At 54.9% G+C, this 18,902-nt stretch overlaps 2 protein-coding genes across 4 annotated transcripts in view; one reads left to right on the top strand and one right to left on the bottom strand.

Annotated features, from left to right (window-relative positions):
• The window catches only part of BAZ1B (bromodomain adjacent to zinc finger domain 1B), an 83,450-nt gene extending 80,877 nt beyond the window's left edge, over window positions 1-2,573 (top strand). The window contains 3 exon segments of the mRNA XM_047779849.1: window positions 69-172; window positions 435-807; window positions 1,301-2,573. Coding sequence (XP_047635805.1) covers window positions 69-172; window positions 435-792 — 462 coding nt within the window. The 3' untranslated portion in view covers window positions 793-807; window positions 1,301-2,573.
• A 731-nt stretch (window positions 2,574-3,304) lies between these two features.
• Window positions 3,305-12,904, bottom strand: FZD9 (frizzled class receptor 9). 3 transcript variants are annotated; one of them, XR_007134883.1, is made up of 4 exons: window positions 10,605-12,904; window positions 10,163-10,264; window positions 7,178-9,845; window positions 3,305-4,768 (listed from the first exon to the last, which is right to left on the bottom strand). XR_007134883.1 is itself a non-coding variant. In XM_047779850.1 (3 exons), exon 3 carries the CDS (start codon window positions 9,047-9,049, stop codon window positions 7,274-7,276), a length of 1,776 nt encoding a protein of 591 aa, XP_047635806.1. In that variant the 5' UTR covers window positions 9,050-9,845; window positions 10,163-10,264; window positions 10,605-12,904; the 3' UTR covers window positions 6,497-7,273. The 3 variants fall into 3 exon arrangements, 2 of the variants coding, with proteins under 2 accessions (XP_047635806.1, XP_047635807.1); XM_047779850.1 differs by lacking the exon at window positions 3,305-4,768 and having other exon boundaries at window positions 6,497-9,845; XM_047779851.1 differs by lacking the exons at window positions 3,305-4,768; window positions 10,605-12,904 and having other exon boundaries at window positions 6,497-9,845; window positions 10,163-10,544.
• Between the last annotated feature and the right edge of the window lie 5,998 nt (window positions 12,905-18,902).

The raw sequence follows: 18,902 nt of genomic DNA, 5'->3' as shown, positions 1-18,902 counted from the left end.
CTCGACACTTTCCTGCCCTGCCCGCTCCTGCCAGAGCTCAATAGCAGGTCTTCGTTCTTTGGCGCCAGGTGCTTCAGACCAAGCGGAGCTCCCGGAGGCAGAGCCTGGAGCTGCAGAAGTGCGAGGAGATCCTCCACAAGCTCGTGAAGTACCGCTTCAGCTGGCCCTTCAGGTGAGCTCCATGGCCTGGGGCCTGCCGCCGGCCCAGGGCGCACCAAGCTGAACCCCGGCACTACCCACCCCCCTTTCCGGGCTTCCCTCACCGCAGGGAAGCGAGTTTCCCAAACAGGCAGAGCACTCCGCCTACAAGGTGAACACCGCGTGGGGGGTGGGGGGGGCGCGGGGGGGCGTCCTGGGGCCGCTGGTTTGATGACCAGGTTTCCGTCCAGTGGATGCGAGGCAGTGCTGACCTCGCCCCGGGGCTCTTCTGGCAGGGAGCCCGTGACCAGAGACGAGGCCGAGGACTACTACGACGTGATCGCCCACCCCATGGACTTCCAGACGATGCAGAACAAGTGTTCCTGTGGGAGCTACCGCTCTGTGCAGGAGTTTCTCGCCGACATGAAGCAAGTGTTTACCAACGCCGAGCTTTACAACTGCCGCGGCAGCCACGTGCTGAACTGCACGGTGAAGACAGAACAGTGTCTGGTGGCTCTGTTGCATAAACACCTTCCTGGCCACCCGTATGTCCGTAGGAAACGCAAGAAGTTTCCCGATCGGCTTGCCGAAGATGAAGGGGACAGTGAGCCAGAGCCCGTTGGGCAGTCCAGGGGACGAAGACAGAAGAAATAGAGAGGCAGGGCCCTGGTAAGGGAGCGGAGGTCGGGAAGGGCGAGGGAGGGTGGGAGGGAGGAGAGATCGAGCTGGAGAAGACCGTGGAAGGGCGGGGAGCCCAGGAACGCCTGTCGTCCCGAGCCTGGGCCGCGTTTCCAAAACTCTCCATGGGCCTTAACCAAGCAGAGCACTCTGGAGAGCCTCCTGGCGGCCAGTGGTCTCTCCCCAGACGCACCGTGCGGGGTGGGTGGCCTTAACCCCCCTTGCCGAGCGTCTCAGGGAAGAGTCTGAGGACATGGCTTCTCTTGTGACCGCTTTTCCTTTCTTCTTTCCTAAGGTCCCTCCCACTTTGGCCACCAGCACAGTGCCAAGCCCTCTGGTCTCCAGGGGAGGGATTACTGTATTCCGTAGACGGATGAGGGGTGATGAGGCCCACGGGGGAGGTAGTGGCCGTGTTTTTCATCTATATTTATACGCAGTCTTGTTTCTTTAAGCCCGTGCTCTGTCTCTCCCCGCTCTCCCTCAGGTGACGGTATCAGTGAGTGCCATACCGAATTCTGTATTCACCAGCAGCACGAGAGAGGTGTGGTCTGTTGAGTTGATCTTGGCAGAGTAAAGGGACATGTCCCGCAGCCATTCCCGAATACCCCTCCCCTCCTTCGTGACGGCTCTCTCCCCACTCCCGCCCCGCCTCACCCCGGCAAAGAAAAAACCTAAGGCACTTCACTCAGAGACTGGAGCCCTGCTTGTAACCAGGCATAGAACCTTGACTTTGATGGGTCTGGCAGAAGGGTGTTGGAGCCCAGCCCACCCACATACCAGACAAGCTCTTAGGGGAGCAGAAGAAAAGCAGGAAGAATTTAAATGTTTAATTTTTTTTAAATTGACTTTTCTAGTTATTAAAAGTTGCTTGTTTCAGCAGTGATCTTGTATAAAGAACATCTTGTAAAAACATTTCTGTCGTCTTGCTTTGGCACATGTACAGTACAATTTATATGATAAGGTGTTTGCTTTACTTTTGCCCGTCTCCTCCCTCAGCCCATGCTCCCCGTTAGAGAAGCTGGGCTGGGGCCATCGGGGCAAGCAGTGGGGACCTGGTTGGGACAGCCCTCTGCCTGCCCTGGTGGCTGTTGCTGCCGCCTTCACCTGCAGCCGCCCCTGCCATGTGGTTCAGGCTTCAGACTCGGGACTCCCTGAGAGCCCGAGTCCCTCCGTGCCCAGTGTCAGGGTGGGGGACGGAGGGGCTCAGCGGCCCCTTCCTGCAGTGAGTCTAGCGCTAGTAGTTATGTTGAGGCCAGACTTTGTAGTCTTCTTTCCGTCTTAAGGGCAGATTTTGATAAAGATGCAAAACAGGGTTTAATTTTCTTTTCTATCAACTTTGAATTTGGAAATTTGGAGCACCTAAGCTCTTCTGTACCTATTTAAATGAAGGGAAAAGAAGTTCACCGAGGGGACTGCCGCTCACAGAACCTGAGAATAAAGCCTCTGAAAGTGAACCTTCAAGGTGTGGTCGCTGTCTCCGGCCTCCTTGGCATTTGCTCCAGGGGCTGCTGGGCAGGTCTGCTGTCCCGGCTCCCCCGGGCCTGGAGTGAGTTAGCACTGACGTTATGGTTTCACAACCCCAGTCGCCAACCCCTTCCCTGCCTCTTACCCTAGAGCCAGTCTGTTCTTGTTAACAGTGAGAATTCTGTGTTCCCACTTCAGTGACACCTGAGTTGTTTGTTGTTTTTTAAATTGTCTTTAAGGAGGAAGGGCCCCATTAAAGGGTAAACTTGTAATAAATTGGAATTTCAAATAAACATTATGTACTTGTGTTTATAAAAAAGAAACAACGCTGGTGAATTTTTCTTTGTGCTCTTGGAGTTGTAGTGGACAGTGCAGTCCTGAGCGCCGTTTCCCGTGGACTCCTGGAACCAGTTCTTGGGGAGAGGACCTCTGACTTAGTCTTTTTAACCACAGGTCAGACCCACCTACTCTGTTTCTTTGCTCTGGGTAATCAAGGCTATGACCTTCAAGCCTCTTGTGGCCATGACTCTGTCCTGGTAACCCCATAATTTCCTTTGAAACGTAGAGGGGTCAGGAGGAGGTTTTGTTGTGGGGGTTCTTGGGTTTTCTTTTTTATTTCTTTTTAAAAGGGCCGCACTACGGCATGTGGAAGTTCTCAGGCTGGGGGGTTGAATCAGACCTGCAGCTGCCAGTCTACCCCACAGCCACAGCAATGTGGGATCTGAGCCGCATCTGCCATCTACACCACAGCTTACGGCAACGCCAGATCCCTGATACACTGAGCGAGGCCAGGGATTGAACCCATCCTCAGGGACTCTAGTCAGGTTCGTATCCCCCTGAACCACAACGGGAACTCCCAGGAGGAAGTTTTTTTTAATGGGAATTTGTGTAGTCCTTCAGGACTTAATTTTGGGGAAACTCCTGACATTATAAAGTATTTTGCAAGGAAAACTTCAAAGTACACAAAAAGAATGGAAATGTAACGAATTCTCACATACTCAGCTTAACAATTCTACCACATATCCAATGTTCATTGCCTTCATTTATTTTTTATGCTGGGAGGTTTTATAAAGTCAGAGTGGTTGTTTTGAGGAGGTCACTGCTGGGGTGGCGACCTGCCTGTGGAGTTCCGTGGTTTTGCAGAGCCCCCTGTCTGATCCCGTTTACTGAGAAGTGACACCGCCCATTCCTGACCAGCTGCATCAGGATGGCACAGGGAAAATGGGAAGAAATCTGAGGAGAAACCTAAGCCCTGGGTGCGGGTTTTGCCACTGACTCCCACTGTGGCCTTGGTGAGCCTGGGCTTCAAGCCAGCTCTGTGCCCGAGCACTCAGGGGTTTTCAGTTCTGCAGGCGAGAAAGTGGTTTGCCCCAAGGTCAAGTTGAACGTGACCTGCCCTCAAGCTCCAGAGGGCTACTGCTGAGCGTTTTCTACACAATCATGGTTGAACTTGGGGCTCCCAGCCCACCCACTTCTGCTAAGTCCAGTTCCTAGGGTGAGTTTCTTAGGCAACATGAGGAGAGTGCCCTCGGGGCCTTGTCACCTCACCTAGGGTCTGTATCTGGTCCTATTAAACCATCCCAGCCCATTCCTCCCTAGCAAGGTGTGACCTTGGGGAGACACCAAATTTTGGTTGACTGCTGCATACGGAGACAGGGACTTTCTTCTTGAGGACAAGGATCTGAGCCTTTACCCTGACAGTCACCGGAGACCTCGCCCTCATCCTGCCTTACTCTTCCTCCTCCTCGAACCCGGCCCTGGGGAGAGGGCACAGTCAGGTGGCCATGAGGTGGTGACTGGATTCCAAAGCAGCTGCTCAGGCAGTGCTGCTTCCACACGGGAACCATGTCTCCACCTCGCCCGAGAGCCAGGGTCCCCTCAGGCGGGCACCGAGTGAGGCTCTCAACCAGGGGAAAGAGGAGGCTGCTCTTCATGACCACCCGGGGCCTCCAGGCCTCTTCCCACCTACGACCATCCTGGAGGTCCTGCAGGGTGGGACCGAGAGTGGGGCGTGTGGGCAGCTACTTGACCCCCCAGCGCCTCTCAATCTGGCCTCAGTCAGGGTCACCCTTGCTGACTCCGAACTTTCAATTTTTTCCCTAGAAATGAGACTCAAGGGTCACGGTTCAGAAGTTCCCCCTAGAACAAGCTCAGGCTCGGCACTCGCGGACGGGCTTGGCTGCTGGACCCCAGCTCAGTGCGCTGCTCTGAGGGCCCTGTGCTGGGCTCCCGGGGCACACAGTGCAGAGGTCAGCGGGGGCTGGCTTTGGAGGCGTCTGTACTGGGCTCTGGGCTCCCTGTTGGTGGGTGGGGAGAGGTCCCACTGGGGGACAGGACAGAACGCCCTAGATCGTAACACCCACCGTGCCCATCTCACCCCAGGCCCCGGCGAATCCGTGGTGTGGTGACGTCACAGAAGCTCTGGAGGCCATAGTCTCCCTGGGTTGTGTGATCTGGAGCCAGCCAACCCTTCCAACACTTCCCTTTTCTGTAAAATGGGGAGAGGAGGATCAGATGGAGGATTTCTGCAAGAGGTCTTTAAATACCGCTTCCTTCTTAAATACCGCTTCCTTCTTCATTCTCCTCCCGGCTCTGGGCCCTTTCCATAGTGTGGCCCAGCGCTGAAGCGCCTTAGCTGGCAAGGGCTACCCTCCCTCTCAAGTCCTAGCCCATGGAACTGTATCAGCCTCAAAGCAGAACCTCCTTGGGGCCTGTCCTGGCTGCACTGCCCCCCCCCCCGCCCCCATCCCAGGTGTCCTGGAAGCCAGTCTTGCTTCTGCTGAGCAGGACATAGCCAGGCGCCACTCCCAGCACCGTCCAGTCCACTGACTGGCAAGGAATCGGTGAACCAGTGCCACTCCTCATGCTTACCCTTCCGTCCACGCTTGGCCCAGACCCATCCCTTGCCTTTCTCCTCTGTCTCCAGAATCCTCTCCTTCGGCTCTAGCCGCTCCTGCTCGGCTTCCTGCAAATCTGACCTGTAAGCCTGGCTGAGTGCAGCCACTGCCCCTCCCATTCCCACCTTGGGCCCCCATCCCCTTTAGGAAGCTCATCTTGTTTCTCAGGGACCCTCCCCGGGGAGTTGCAAGGTCTTAGGGTCAAAGAAGGCACTTAGGGTGTGCTCTGTGAGGAGGGGAGGATTTAGGTGAGTGGGGAGTTTTCCACGTACAAGAAGCCAAGGTGTGAAGAGTTGCCAAATTCTCCTGTCCTTGAGAGGGACAACCCTTTCCTCCTCCCCTCCTGAGGGGGCTGACCTCACCTGCCAGAGCTCCATTTGGTTTCTTTCTTGTTCCTGTGAGACTGGTCATTGGTGCAGGGTCAAGGGCTCTGGGCAGAGAGGGCCTGGGTTTGGGGCCCAGCCCTATTACAACAGGAAGCAGTTGACCTTGGGCCTCTCCTTGGCTGGCAGTGGGGCTGGACCCTGGGGCCTCCTGGCAGTGACAATGTCATGCACTCAGGGACAGTAACCAAGACCCTCCCCTGGCTGGAGTCACAGTAGCCAAAGCCGGGGCCAAGATAGGACCCTGAGGTCTTAGCCCACACTTCTGGGGTCTCCAGGAGGGCCACACAGAGGTGGTGCAGGTCCGAGCAGCCCGGGGCCTCCCTGGAACACAGATCCACGCAGCACCTCTTCCTAGCCCGTCTCGGACACCAGCGTGCAAGCCGCCCCAGCAGAACCTTGCACACACCCCTGCACCTCTCCCTTTAGGAGCTGGGGGCCCAACTCCCACTACCCTCAAGGGCTTCCTCTCTCTCTGCCTGGGTCTGCTACCAAGATGCCCACGTAACAATCCGGCCCCTCCCCACCCAGAGGGACGAGGGGGTGGGCTAGGTGCCACGACTAGGGCCCCAAGGAGTGTAGGGGCCACAACAATCTTCAAATGCAATGAAGACAGTCAGAGTCAGGCCTTGGCCCTCAGGCCCCAGGGGACAGCAGGCTGGGATACCAAGACAGTGGGAGCAGGTCCTGTGCCTCTGGGGGAAACTTGGAGATGAGGTGATGCCCTCGTTTTTTGTTTTTTTGTCTTTCTATCTTTTAAGGGCCGCACCCGAGGCATATGGAGGTTCCCAGGCTAGTGGTCGAATTGGAGCTGTAGCCCCCAGTCCATGCCACAGCCACAGCAACTCGGGATCCAAACCGTGTCTGCGACCTACACCACAGTTCACGGCAGCACCGGGTCCTTAACCCACTGAGCGAGACTAGGGATCGAACCCGCAACCTCATGGTTCCTAGTTGGATTCGTTAACCACTGAACCACGACAGAAACGCCTGCCCTCGTTTTTTATACCAACAAGGAAATCAGAGCCTTAACCACAGCCCCTGAACAGGCAAGACTCCCCAGGGTCAGAGGGGGACGTGATCCCAGGGGATTCCCTGGGTGTCCCAGCAGTCATCGCCCAGTCCCACTTAGGAGCAAAGACCAGTGAGTGAGAAAAACACCCTCCCTGCCCAGAATCTGCAAGTCCTGCAAAACAGAGCTGTTTCAGGACGTTCTCCTGATTGGTGGGGAGCCAGAAAACAGGGGCCAGGGGATGAGCCCCGCCCCACTCCCTCAACCCCGAACTCTGCTCACCAGGGAGACTCCTGCAGGGCCCTCAGCCTCCTACCTTCCCCCTTTCCAGTCCAGAGAAGACTCAGCGGTGCCACATGGGGGTTTATTCCAGTCACGGCTTCCAAAGAAACTCAACAATAAATTACATCATTAAATAAATTCTGCTGGGCTGTGCCCCCTTTTCCCCCTCCTCTCCCCGCTCCCCCCAGCACCGCCAGGCCCTGTGGGGACTCCGCTAGACCCTCCCCTGTCCTAGGCAACAGGGAGTGAGGCTCTCAGGTCCTGACAAGTGAGGGTTGAAGGAGAGTTTCCCTGTCCTGGTCCTCGGGTCCCCTTGCACTCACTTGCTTGACCTTGACAGCTGGGCAGCTGCTAGTCAGCTGTCTCCTCCGGAGGGGGGCTAGGAGGGGGCAACAGCCGCCCCACGCAGGCCTGTGTCCCTAGAGGTGTGTGGGGTTCTCCAGAGAAGGGTCCGTCTTAGTCATGTGCAAGACCACAGTGGGGGCCTTATAGTGGCAGTGGGTGCCACGGCCATAGCCCCCGGAGGCCCGGCAGGCCTTTGCCCGGGCCCTGCCAGCTGCCATCTTGCGGTGGCACAGACTCTGCCAGGTCTGGAAAGTCTTGGAGCTCCATACCCAGACGCCGCTGGTGATGCCCACCACCAGTGACATGAAGATTTTGAGCATAAAGACAGCCACAGTGGGCACCGAGCCATCCTGCAGCGAGCAGTCCCTCCGACCCCCGGGCATGGTGGCTGCTGAGCAGGGCTGCTCTGTGGCCTGCAGGCGCCAGAAGTCCATGTTGAGCCGTTCATAGACGTAGCACACAATGACGCAGGTGGCGGGCACTGTGTAGAGGATGGAGAAGACCCCGATCTTCACCATGAGCTTCTCCAGCTTCTCTGTGTTGGTGCCCCCGGTCTTCATGATCTTGCGGATGTGGAAGAGGGCCACGAAGCCGGTCAGGAGGAAGCTGGTGCCCAGTACCAGATAGCAGGAGAGGGGCACCAGCACGAAGCCTGTGAGCGCGGCTGCATCCATGTTGGCCACGTAACAGAGCCCAGTCAGCTCATCCCCTGCCACCTTGCGCAGGGTCAGGATAACAATGGTCTTGAGCGCAGGCAGGCCCCAGGCCACCATGTGGAAGTAGCTGCCATGCGCCTCGATGGCCTCGTGGCCCCATTTCTTGCTGGCCGCCAGGAACCAGGTGAGAGTCAGCACCACCCACCACAGTGAACTGGCCATGCCAAAGTAGTAGAGCAGCAGGAAGACGAGGGTGCAGCCGGTGTTCTCCAGGCCCTCCTGGATCACGTAGAGGGCACCTGCCTCCTGGTCGCAGGCCACGCTCTGGGCCCCGGCCACCGCCCGGATGAGGAAGGCTAGCGAGTAGACGTTGTAGCACATGGAGAGGAAGATGATGGGGCGCTCCGGGTACTGGAAGCGGTGAGGCTCCAGCAGAAAGGTGAGCACAGTGAAGGCAGTGGAGAAGAAGCACAAGGCCGACCACACTGCCATCCAGACGAGCGCGAAGTCCTTGTCGCGCCGTGACCAGAACACCTCGATGCCAGGCCCGCAGCGCGGCGCGCATGAGCGGCTTTTCTCCACATACTGGAACTTCTCCGGGTTCTCACAGGTGCCACCACCAGGGCCCGGGGCAGCATCTCCGGGGGGCCGCGCGGGTCGTGGTGCCACGGGCAACATGCCCAGCCCCTTGTGGGGCTCGGCGGGGCCGGCCGTGGCATTCTCAGGCGCCTCCATGCAGAGGGCGTGCGGGTCGTTGCGGGTGGGCAGCCGGGCACAGTCAAGAGAGTCTGGCCAGCCAAAGTTGAACTGCTCCATGATAGGCGCGCAGCGCTGGCGCGCCTGCTCGCACATGGGCCGGCAGGCGGGGATAGGCGTCGAGACCTGGTCTGTGCACATGGGCGCGTAGAGCGAGCACAGGAAGAAGCGCAGGTGGCTGTGGCAGCCGTACTGTACAAGCGGCGCGAACTCGGCCAGCTCGGCGGCCGCCTCGCCCTGCGACGTGTGGCCCAGCAGGTTGGGCATGCGGGTCAGGTTGTAGCCGATGCCGCGGCACATGGGAATCTCCACCGCCTGGCACGGCGCGGGACCGCGCCCGCGCTCTGGGTCGAAGCGGCCGATCTCCAGCGCTGCGCCGCCCGCTGCCGCCAGCAGCTGCCACAGCAGCAGCGCCCGGCGGAGCGGCGGCACGGCCATCCCGGGTGGCCCCGGTCGAGGGCGGGAGGGCGGCCCCGCCTCACTCGGGCCGCGCCGTCCGGCGCCCCCGTGCCCACCCGCCACGGTGTGGAACAGGGGCCATAGCCCAGCTGGCCGCCTGTGTCCAGGTGTCGCCAGGCACCCAGGGCAGCGCGCGGGGAAGCCACCCAAAAGAGAGGAGGTGACGAGCCACCACCGCCGCCGCCACCGCCACTCCAGCGGCCGCTGAGCCAGAGCGGGCGCCGCCTCCCGGGGCCGCGGCTACAAGCCTCTGGGTGGGGCGCCCGACGGACACGCCCAGGGGCGGGCCCTCCATGCGCCGGACACACCCCCAGCTAGGCTTTAAAGGCGCCGCGCCTCACAGCTGTGCTGGGGCACCACCAGGGTGTGGGCCAGTGGAGCTGGGTCTAAGAGTAACCTCGTCTGCCAGCTCACACCTCAAACTCGATTCTTCCCTTTCTGTTGCTGTCCAACCTCTCCCCACACCTTACCAGTCAGCCCGTAGAGTTCCCTGCCCCTGTTTCGGGTCCCCCCACCCCCTGCCATGTGGGACCCCTTGACCATAGACTATGGGACAACATAAGCGCAGCCTCTGCCTCTTCAGCAGCTGTATGTGACTTTGGGCTCTTTGTGCTGAGCCTCAGTTTCCTATCGGGTAAAACAGGCAGCTAATCCTGTAAAATGAACAATTCATTTGCTGTTCATGTGCTGCTTACCCGGCACGCTGCACACTTCTCCACAATCCAGGAATGGCACCTTCTCCCTGTCCCAGGTGGGCTTCCGCAGAGACATCACCCTATCAACGGGAGGCTCTACTGTCCGGGGTGCCCCCTGTCACCTCAGGACCGCTTGAAAAGTGCTCCCCACAGAGCTAGAGGACCCAGTCTCCCTCTGCCCCTTCCCCTCCTGCCCCGCACTCCCTTAGCACAGGCTTTCCCTGTGAATTCCTCTCTGCCCAGGAAACCTGCGGTTCTCTAGTGCTGCCTCCACCACCCCGCCAGCACCCTCCTAGTGCCCTCCTCCCTTCCGCGTCTGTGGAGGGGCGATGTATGGTGACATCCCACGCCTTCCTCACCTAAACCTGACAGCTGTGGGGATGATACCATTACTCACCCTGCTTCCACGGCATGGGCAGCACCTAGACCGCAGGGAGCGGGGAGGACTGTCCTCCTTTTTGTACAGATGGAACCAGTCCTAGGGGTACGGCTCAGCCTGCTGGGGACAAGTGTGACACTGAGTGAGGTGTGAGTCTGCAAGCCCTGAACTGCCCACACCACACGACCCATCCACCCTCAGGTTAGGAAGGTGTTTCTGACAGGTAGGGGTTTCCAGGGGCTGCCTGGATCCACCTGGAGTCCCAAGACCCCTCAGCCCTCCCTCTTCTCTGCCAGCTAGGTTCCCACCATGGTTCCTGGGTAGCTCTGGGGGTGAAACCCAAGTGCCATCCAGCAGGCCACCCAAGGGGCCCTGCTCTGGTCTGGGACTCCTTTAGAGACTGCCCCCCTCCTCCCGGCCCCACTCCCACCTGCCCTCAGCCTGCCTGGCCTAGACATACCTGGAAGACTCGGACTCAGATTCCACGTGCACACTCAGCGTAGGTCCAGCCCTCGCAGCTGCTCAGGGATGTTTAGTGGATGAAGGACCTGGGGAGTGACCTGCACTGCCAGGGGGCTAGAAGACTGGTTGAGGACATAGGGTAAGTCAAGAGGGCTCACCTTACATGGCACACTGTGACCTTTTTAACTCTCTTAACAGCCCTGCGAGGAATTCTCTGACCATTTTATAAATGAGAGACTGAGACTCAGAAAACTCAAGGTATGTGCCTGGGATTACAGCTCACCAGGGTCAGGACTGGCATTCAGGCTCTTCCTCTCCATGAGGCTGCCTGTCACCACAGCTGGCCCTGGAGTAGCGCCCGGTATGGGATGGGGCTCAGCAAGGAATCAGGGCAGTGAGTGTAATGAGAGCTCCCCTCCTCTCGGAGCTGTGCTGGAGCGGGGAGAGCAGAAGCAAGAGGAGATGCTCGGTGCAGCAGCGCCCCAGCCTCTCACTCTCTAAGGGGACCCTAGAGGCCGGGACTCCATGCAGATGCAGCCAGCCCTGTGCCCAGCATGAAAAACACACTCGGCCCGCCTGAGCCTGAACTTTCCAGAGAGGTAGCACAGAAACAGTGTCTGCCAACTCTTTGTAAACCCACGCCACGCCACGTCACGCCTCCAGCCTCCCCAGCCCAGAAGGCCCTTCTGCTCTGTGGGACACACCACTTCCAGTGTCCCCTCTTAGGGGGCAGTCCCCCAGCTCAACTGGCTGGGGCTGGAAGTGCTGCTGTGTGGGCCCAGAGTCCTTGCCCATCCACTGTCCCCTCCTTTGTACACTCGGTACTGTTAGCCTTCTCTCTGTCCCCTCCCTCTGCCCCAACGCCAGCAGCTGCTCAAGGACCCTGGGGACATTTTTATTCTTGCTGCATCTTGCCCCATGGATGGTAGTGGAGTGTGGCCTGAGCCCCCACATCACAGTCTGGGGGCTCCAGAGCTGCTCCCTGTGCTGGAGGCCCAACTGGGAGGCTGAGAATGCAGGAGCCTTCCCATTGCCAGGGCTGGCCTAGGAGCCAGGGTTTTAGTGCCCCCACCCCCCCACCAGAGTGGAGAGGAGTCCAGGGGGCCCTTCCTCTGGCAGCTGTAGTGGGAATGAAGCCCCAGGAGCCATGGGATGCCAGGCCTGTCACCATGACAACAGCTGCTCCTGGGAAGCCAGAGGTGGGGGTGTGGAACAGCCCCTCCTCCATGCAGATGCTGCCTGGGAGAGAAGAGGCCTCAGGGGCGGCCTGCCCACCCACCCTGCTTTGTCACTCGATCCCTCTCTTTACAAAGGCGGAACAATACCCCAAGGCACTCACTGAAAAGGAGACTATGAGAAGGACCCGAGGAAAAGGGAGATTACCATCCATGCCCACCCCCACTCCAATTCGCTGGGCAGTGGGGGCCGGAGTTAGGCGAGGTGGGACCGAACCCCTCCTACCTCCTCCTGGGAGAAATAAATTCCCCTGCACAAGTGGGAAGGGACGCCCTCTGGGCCTTCCACGCTGCCGGAGGCCCGTCTTAGCACGGTCTCCGTGACCGTAGCCACTACTCACCCTCAGTGGACACATGCTGCCCCTTCCCCAACGTGGCCCTGGCACTGCCTCCTCCTGGAAGACCTCCTGTCTGTTGGCCCTGTGCCTTCTCTGTACCCTGCAGCTACCATAACTATGTCTGTCTCCCCACAAGCCTAGGAGTTTCTGGAGGTCCTGGGTCAGGCCATGCGTCTATGTGCCTTGGTGCCTGGCCTGAAAGAGGCTCCTATAAATATTTGTTGATGAAAAGAATGTCATAATGAGGAGGTAGCCATAGATTCTTCTGGAAGAGGCTGAATGCAAGTGGGACCTGAGGTGGAGGAAGGCGTACTGATGGGACCCTGGAGGACAAAGGTGTCCATGTGAGTAATCAGGGACCAGGAGGAAGACTGTCCTGTGCCTCCTCCAGGTGCCCAGGACACCCCTCAGGAGGGGCTGTCGGTGGTGATGAAGGACCCAGCAGGTACAAGACTGACACACCTGTTCCTGGGCGGGATGTGTGTGGAGTGACACTGCAGCTTGGGCACATGGCAGTGGGCACCAGCAAGCGTGTGCACTGTGTGTGTGGGTCTGGAGGTGAGTTAAGTGTGCAGACACATAAGGACATACCGGGCCCTGTCAATTCCTACGTGTGCACACGCTCGACCATGCACGGGGCAGGGCTTGGGGAATGGGCCCACCTCCATAGCTCGAGCCCGGTTCTGCTTCACTGTCCCTTGATGGGGATTGTCAAGGACTGGTCTAGACTGTTCCAGTCTCACTAAAGAAGTATTTTAAAAATTTCTTATTAGGGCTTTTACAATTTTTATAACTAATTCCCTTACAACCTTTCCCCTCGGGTAGTTAGCACCAAGAATTCAGGCAGGAGTTCCTGTTGTGGCTCAGTCATAACAAACCTGACTAGTATCCATGAGGATGCAGGTCTGATCCCTGGCCTTGCTCAGTGGGTTAAGGATCCAGCATTGCCATGAGCTGTGGTGTAGGTCACAGACGCGGCTCAGATCCTGTGTTGCCATGGCTGTGGCATAAGCTGGCAGCTATAGCTCCGATTAGATCCCTAGCCTGGAAACTCCCATATGCCACGGGTGTAACCCTAAAAAAAAAAAAAAAAAAAGAGTTTAGGCATCTCTTGCAACTGACAAAAGCTCAGTTTCCAAAATGAACAAACTCATACAACTCAACAACAAACAAATAACCCAATCGAAAAATGGACAGAAGACCTAAATAGATGTTTCTCCAAAGAAGACATATGGGTGGTGAATAGGTAGATAAAAAGATGCTCAATATCACTAATTGTTAGAGAAATGCAAATCAAAACCACAGTGAGGTGTCAGCTCACACTTGTCAGAATGCATCATTAATAAGTCTACAAATAACAAATGTTGGAGAGGGTGTGGAGAAAAGGGAACCCTCCTACACTGTTGGTGGGAAAATAAATTAGTACAACCATTATGGAGAACAGTATGGAGGTTCCGTAAAAAAAGCCAAATACAGAACTACCATATGATACAGCAATTCCACTCCTGGGCATATATTGGGCCAAAATTATAATTCAAAAAATACAGGCACCTGTAGGTTCACAGCAGCACTATTCACAATAGCCAAGACACGGAAACAACCTACATGTCCTTGGACAGATGAATGGATAAATAAGATGTGGTACATATATTCAAAGAAATACTATTCAGTGCTAAAGAAGAATGAAATAATGCCATTTGCAGCAACACGGATGGACCTAGAGATTATTATACTAAGTGAAGTAAGAGAAAGACAAATATTTGGTATCACTTATATGTGGAATCTAAGAAATGATACAAATGAACTTATTTATAAAACAGAAACAAACTCACAGACATAGAAAACAAACTTATGGGTTACCAAAGGGAAAGACGGAAGGGATAAATTAGGAGTTTGGGATTAACAGATACATACTACCATGTATAAAACAGATTAACAACAAGGGCCTACTGTATAGCATAGAGAATTACATTCAATATCCTGAATAATGTATAATGGAATGTGTGTGTATAAACATATATACACATATATACATACACACACCTATATATATATATAATATATAAAACTGAATCACTATGTTGTACACCTGAAATTAACATAACATCATAAATCAACTATAATTTTAAAAAAGAGTACAGGCACCTCTTATGGTACTTTTTTCTAACTTTACAAAGATGAACACATGTAAGTACCGCCTTTTCTGATCTTGTTTTTTACCTATGCGGAATTAATATTGTACATTTCATACTTCATTTTCTCATCTAGGAATCTATCCTGGATAGGCAGATGGGTATACGATAAAAAATGAGTCTAGTACAATATTAATGGTAGAATCTAACGGTGGATATTCAGGTGCTCACTATAAATGTTGTTTACATTTCCTGCATGTCTTTACATTTCACGATAAAATATTTTAAAAAGACCCATCATGAACGTCTTTCCAGGTCGACACACAGGATCCAACCCATCCTTTTTATTAGTCATTCTGATTTCCACCGTGTGTTTATTGTAAAGGTTGTGGCCAATCCCCTAGGGATAGACATTTAGGTTGTTTGGGTTATCATCGCAACATGGGGGACATGTATTCATATTCAGGGGATGCCAACTGCAGCCCACAGTCCGAATCTGGCCTGCTGCCTGTTTTGTAAATAAAGTTTTATTGGAGCATGGCTATGCTCACTGGTTTACGTAGAAGCCATGGCTGCTTTCCAGCTACCCTGGCAGGATTAAGTAGTTACCATAGAGACCATGTGGCCCACAAAGCCAAAAACATTTATCATCTGGCCCTTTACGGAAAACAGCTGTTGACCCCTGAGTGTACTTGAGCTTTTATTTCTATAGCACGGAATCAGAGAACCTGTTGGGCCAGTGGGTATGTGAATCGTTTTTACAGCATTACTGAGGTACACTATTGATGTGCAATTAACTTGCACATATTTAAAGTGTACAATCTGATGGGTTTTGACATAAGGATATACTTGGGAAATCATCACCACAAGCGATTCAGCAGATAACAGGTATCTTCTAGTTAAAACGCAACCCTTTTCCAGTGTAGTAGCACATTAAAATGTTAACAACTGGCATATGTATTAACTGGTCCATAGAGTATGAAATGAGCTTATAAAACCACCATTTATTAAATATTAATTTACATCTCACTTAATCCTCCTAACACCTTACGAGGTGGGTATTATCTCCTCCAATTTCTAGGTGAGGAAACAGGCTTAAAGGGAGTGGAAGAAACTCCCTTCAGGCAAGTGATGACACGGGGATTAAAAAACAAGTCTTCATCTCCCAGAGTTTTTTTACCCCCTCTCCCTTCCCCAGGTGACCATGAACTGCTGCCACTATCGGTTAGTTTGCACTGAGTTTATACAAGTGGACAATGCGTGTGATTTTAAGGTAATTTGGGCCGTGCATATTAATTGGGCATGGACTGGGCTGGGTGCTGGGTGCCTGCCCTCTCTTTGCTCATGGTCACTTGATGAATCGTGACTACTCTGGGCTTGGCTGATGTCTGTGACTAGAGAGAGAAGCTGGAGTGGAAGGCAGAGGAGGTGATAGGTGAACAGGGTCTCACAGGCTAGGCAGAAGCCAGGGCGTGTTCTAGAGACAGGAACAGCCTCTGCAACAACTTTGGAGAGAAAACAGAAGCAGCCTCCTGGGACCCAGAGTGGAGGCTGGAAGGTGGGACTGACCCTCTAGCCAAGGGGAGCCATGCGTGGCAAGGTTTTGAGGGAGGGAGGGCTTTATTTGGTCTGTGCAGAGTGCTGCTGGAGGCAAAGGACACATGAGGGCTCTGCTGGGGGCTGGTGGGGACCAGAAGAAGTAACAAATGTGAGAGTCTGGAGAAACGGGGAGGGCATGTGAAACCGGGGCTCTGGGGGAGCTTCTGGGAAGGGGTGTGGTGTCTGCGTGCCCAGAGGCACCCCTAGCTCCAGGGAGCCCCCATCCTCCATGCCCCCCCCCCTGCCGGGGTGCTGCGGCCACCCTGCGGCCAGGACAGGCCGAAGGGGCCTGCTGTTGCTGAAAGCCGCTTTTGTGAGGCTGCTCAGGCTCCTGTTTCGTTGACGTTGGAACCTGCTGCTTATTTATCCAACTCGAAGGGAAATTCAGCAGCAGCCGAGGGAAAAAAATAACCTCAGCTGCCGAGCTAGGAGGAAAGAGGCCCCAGCCTGGCCTCCGTCTGGCCCCCGCCACCCTGCCCCAGCCCAGCCAGGGGCCTCGGATGGAGCCCAGGCTCTCCCAGCAGCTGTGGGCCTCCCTGTGCCCCTGGAGAGGGGGGCCTGGCGGGCCTGGGACCCCCACCCTGTCTGAGGCTGCTGGCTGGAGGAGGGAGGCCCTATGGCCTCTCCCAGGGAAAGCCACCTGCCTCCGGGACAAGCCCTCACTATGGCCTCAGCTCATTACTCTGCCTTGCCCCTGCCAGAGGAGGCTCCACAGTAGCTGTCCCTGGTGTGTGCTGGAACCCTCTCCTGTCCCCACCCCGCCCCCAATGCAGGCCTGGCTCCAGGCCACACTGCCTCTCGAGGTATGAGGGTAGAGCCTGGTGAGGACTGTCAGATGCGGAGGTGTGACCTTCGGCCACTCTAGACCCTGTGGTCCCTCAGCCAGGGGTGGATGTGTAAAGGAAAAGGTGTGGACATGGCCCCAGGCACCAGCCCAGCCCAGGAGGGCCTCCCAGTTCTCCAAGGCGCAGCCCGCCTCCCTCCTCTTCGTCCAGCTGCCCCTGTGCTCCACGAGGCCCTTTCATACCCATGACCTTGTGCGCCCCCATTTTACAGATGAGGAAACTGGACCTCGGGAGGCTGAAAGGTGGGGCTGGACCCCAGGCCCCCGGACACTAGGCCTGTGGCCTGCCTCACTTCTGTCTGAGGCCATCCCACCAGGCAGGTTCGCCTGCTCCCAGGCCCAGTTGGCAGGCCTGAGACCTCGCTGTTCTCTCTGCAGAGGCTGCGCCGGGAACTCCCGAGAACAGGGAGCGTGTCCCTAGTCACTGGGGCCCTCCTGGTCCTTGCCCTGGTCTCGGCTTTTCCTAGGTGTGCGGTGGGCAGAGGCAAGGAGTCCTCACCCCAGGTGAAGGCAGAAGCCCCCCAGCAAACTCCCTACCAAGAGGTCTTTTTCTGCTCCGTGTTAGCCTTTCTGGAGGCGCCCACACACGGACAAGCTCAACTGTATCTTTGAGGCATTCAGGTCCTGGGAGGCGATGACACGGTTTCTGGATTCAGCTGCCTGGATTCAGATTGTACCTGCAGCTGTCATCCTGGCTAATCTGCCCAAAGCCTCTGGGCTGCGGTTTTCCCGGCCATTAAAGGAACGCTCCATGGTGCCCGGTCCAGGGCCGCTGGGAGGGCTGGACGAGCCGCAGAGGGTGCGCTCCGCATGCAAGGGGGCGCCACGGTCACTGCCAGCCCACCACCGGCCCTCCCTCCCTCACACACACCCTTCACTCAGCTCTCCAGGACTCTGGGGGACGAACTATTGTCTCAAGCTGTCATTTGAAGCTTGGCTCACATCAGGGTCACATTTTGAGTTTCACTGTGTGTTTAGGCACGTTTGCTTTCCTGGGTACCCTCCTGCACAGAAACAAACTTTTTAAAACTACATTTTATGGCTACACTAGCATAAAGATGAATATATTAATATTATCTATGAAAATACTTTTTTGACCCAAAATTGATTTATTTTTCCCCCCAGTTTTAAGAGAAAGTCTTTTGGGGGGGGCTCTTAAAAGGGCTGCAGGCCTGACAAGGTGCCCACTAAAGCCCTTTTAGGTGGATGTTGGCTCTGGATTGATCTCTAATATCCTTTGCTGTCTAATGCCTACCCCTTTAACTTTTTAGTTGCTTTCTGAGAAATTTCCTCATCTTTATCTTCCAACCTTGTATTATTATCATTTCTCCTTTTCCGCCTCCTTTTTATTTTTAACTATCATATATTTAATTTGTAAGAGCCCTTTCTTATGCTATGTTTTTTCCTTTTTACATCATCCTGTTCCTGTTTCATTATAAGATCTTTAAAAAAAATACATCGAGAAAGGAAATACAGAGCAATGAAATGCATGAATGACAGCTGCACACACCAACACAGTGACTCTTTTGATCATAAGCTCAAATGAAAGCCAGGCCCAACAGAATACACATAGTTCGATTATAAGAAGTTTGGAAACGGGCAAAGTCAAACTAGATATTTATGGCAGGCATTAAGAAAATGCAAAGACAGAAGACCTAAACAGACAATTCTCCAAAGAAGACATACAGATGGCCAAAAAACACATGAAAAGATGTTCAACATCACTCATCATTAGAGAATGCAAATCAAAACCACTATGAGCTACCACCTTACACCAGCCAGAATGGCCATCATCAAAAAAGTCTACAAACAGTAAGTGCTGGAGAGGGTGTGGAGAAAAGGGAACCCTAGTACACTGTTGGTGGGATTGCAAACTGGTGCAACCACTGTGGAAAACAGTATGGAGATTCCTCAGAAAACTAAAAAATAGAACTACCATTTGACCCAGCAATCCCACTCCCAGGCATCTATCCAGAGAAAACCACAACTCGCAAAGACACATGTACTCTGATGTTCACTGCAGCACTATTTGAAACAGCCAAGACACAGAAACAACCTAAATGTCCATCAACAGAGGAGTGGATCAAGAAGCTGTGGTACATATACACAATGGAATATTACTCAGCCATTAAAAGCAAAGAAATACCA

This window comes from Phacochoerus africanus, chromosome 5 (genome assembly GCF_016906955.1).
Source record: "Phacochoerus africanus isolate WHEZ1 chromosome 5, ROS_Pafr_v1, whole genome shotgun sequence".
Lineage (NCBI taxonomy): Eukaryota > Metazoa > Chordata > Mammalia > Artiodactyla > Suidae > Phacochoerus > Phacochoerus africanus.
The sequence above is the reverse complement of the archived record's forward strand: the minus strand, read 5'-3'. Positions and strand labels throughout refer to the sequence as shown.

Bases quoted from the DNA above. Each gene is read 5' to 3' on its own strand.
- FZD9 (XM_047779850.1), bottom strand. From the start codon at position 9,049: ATGGCCGTGCCGCCGCTCCGCCGGGCGCTGCTGCTGTGGCAGCTGCTG.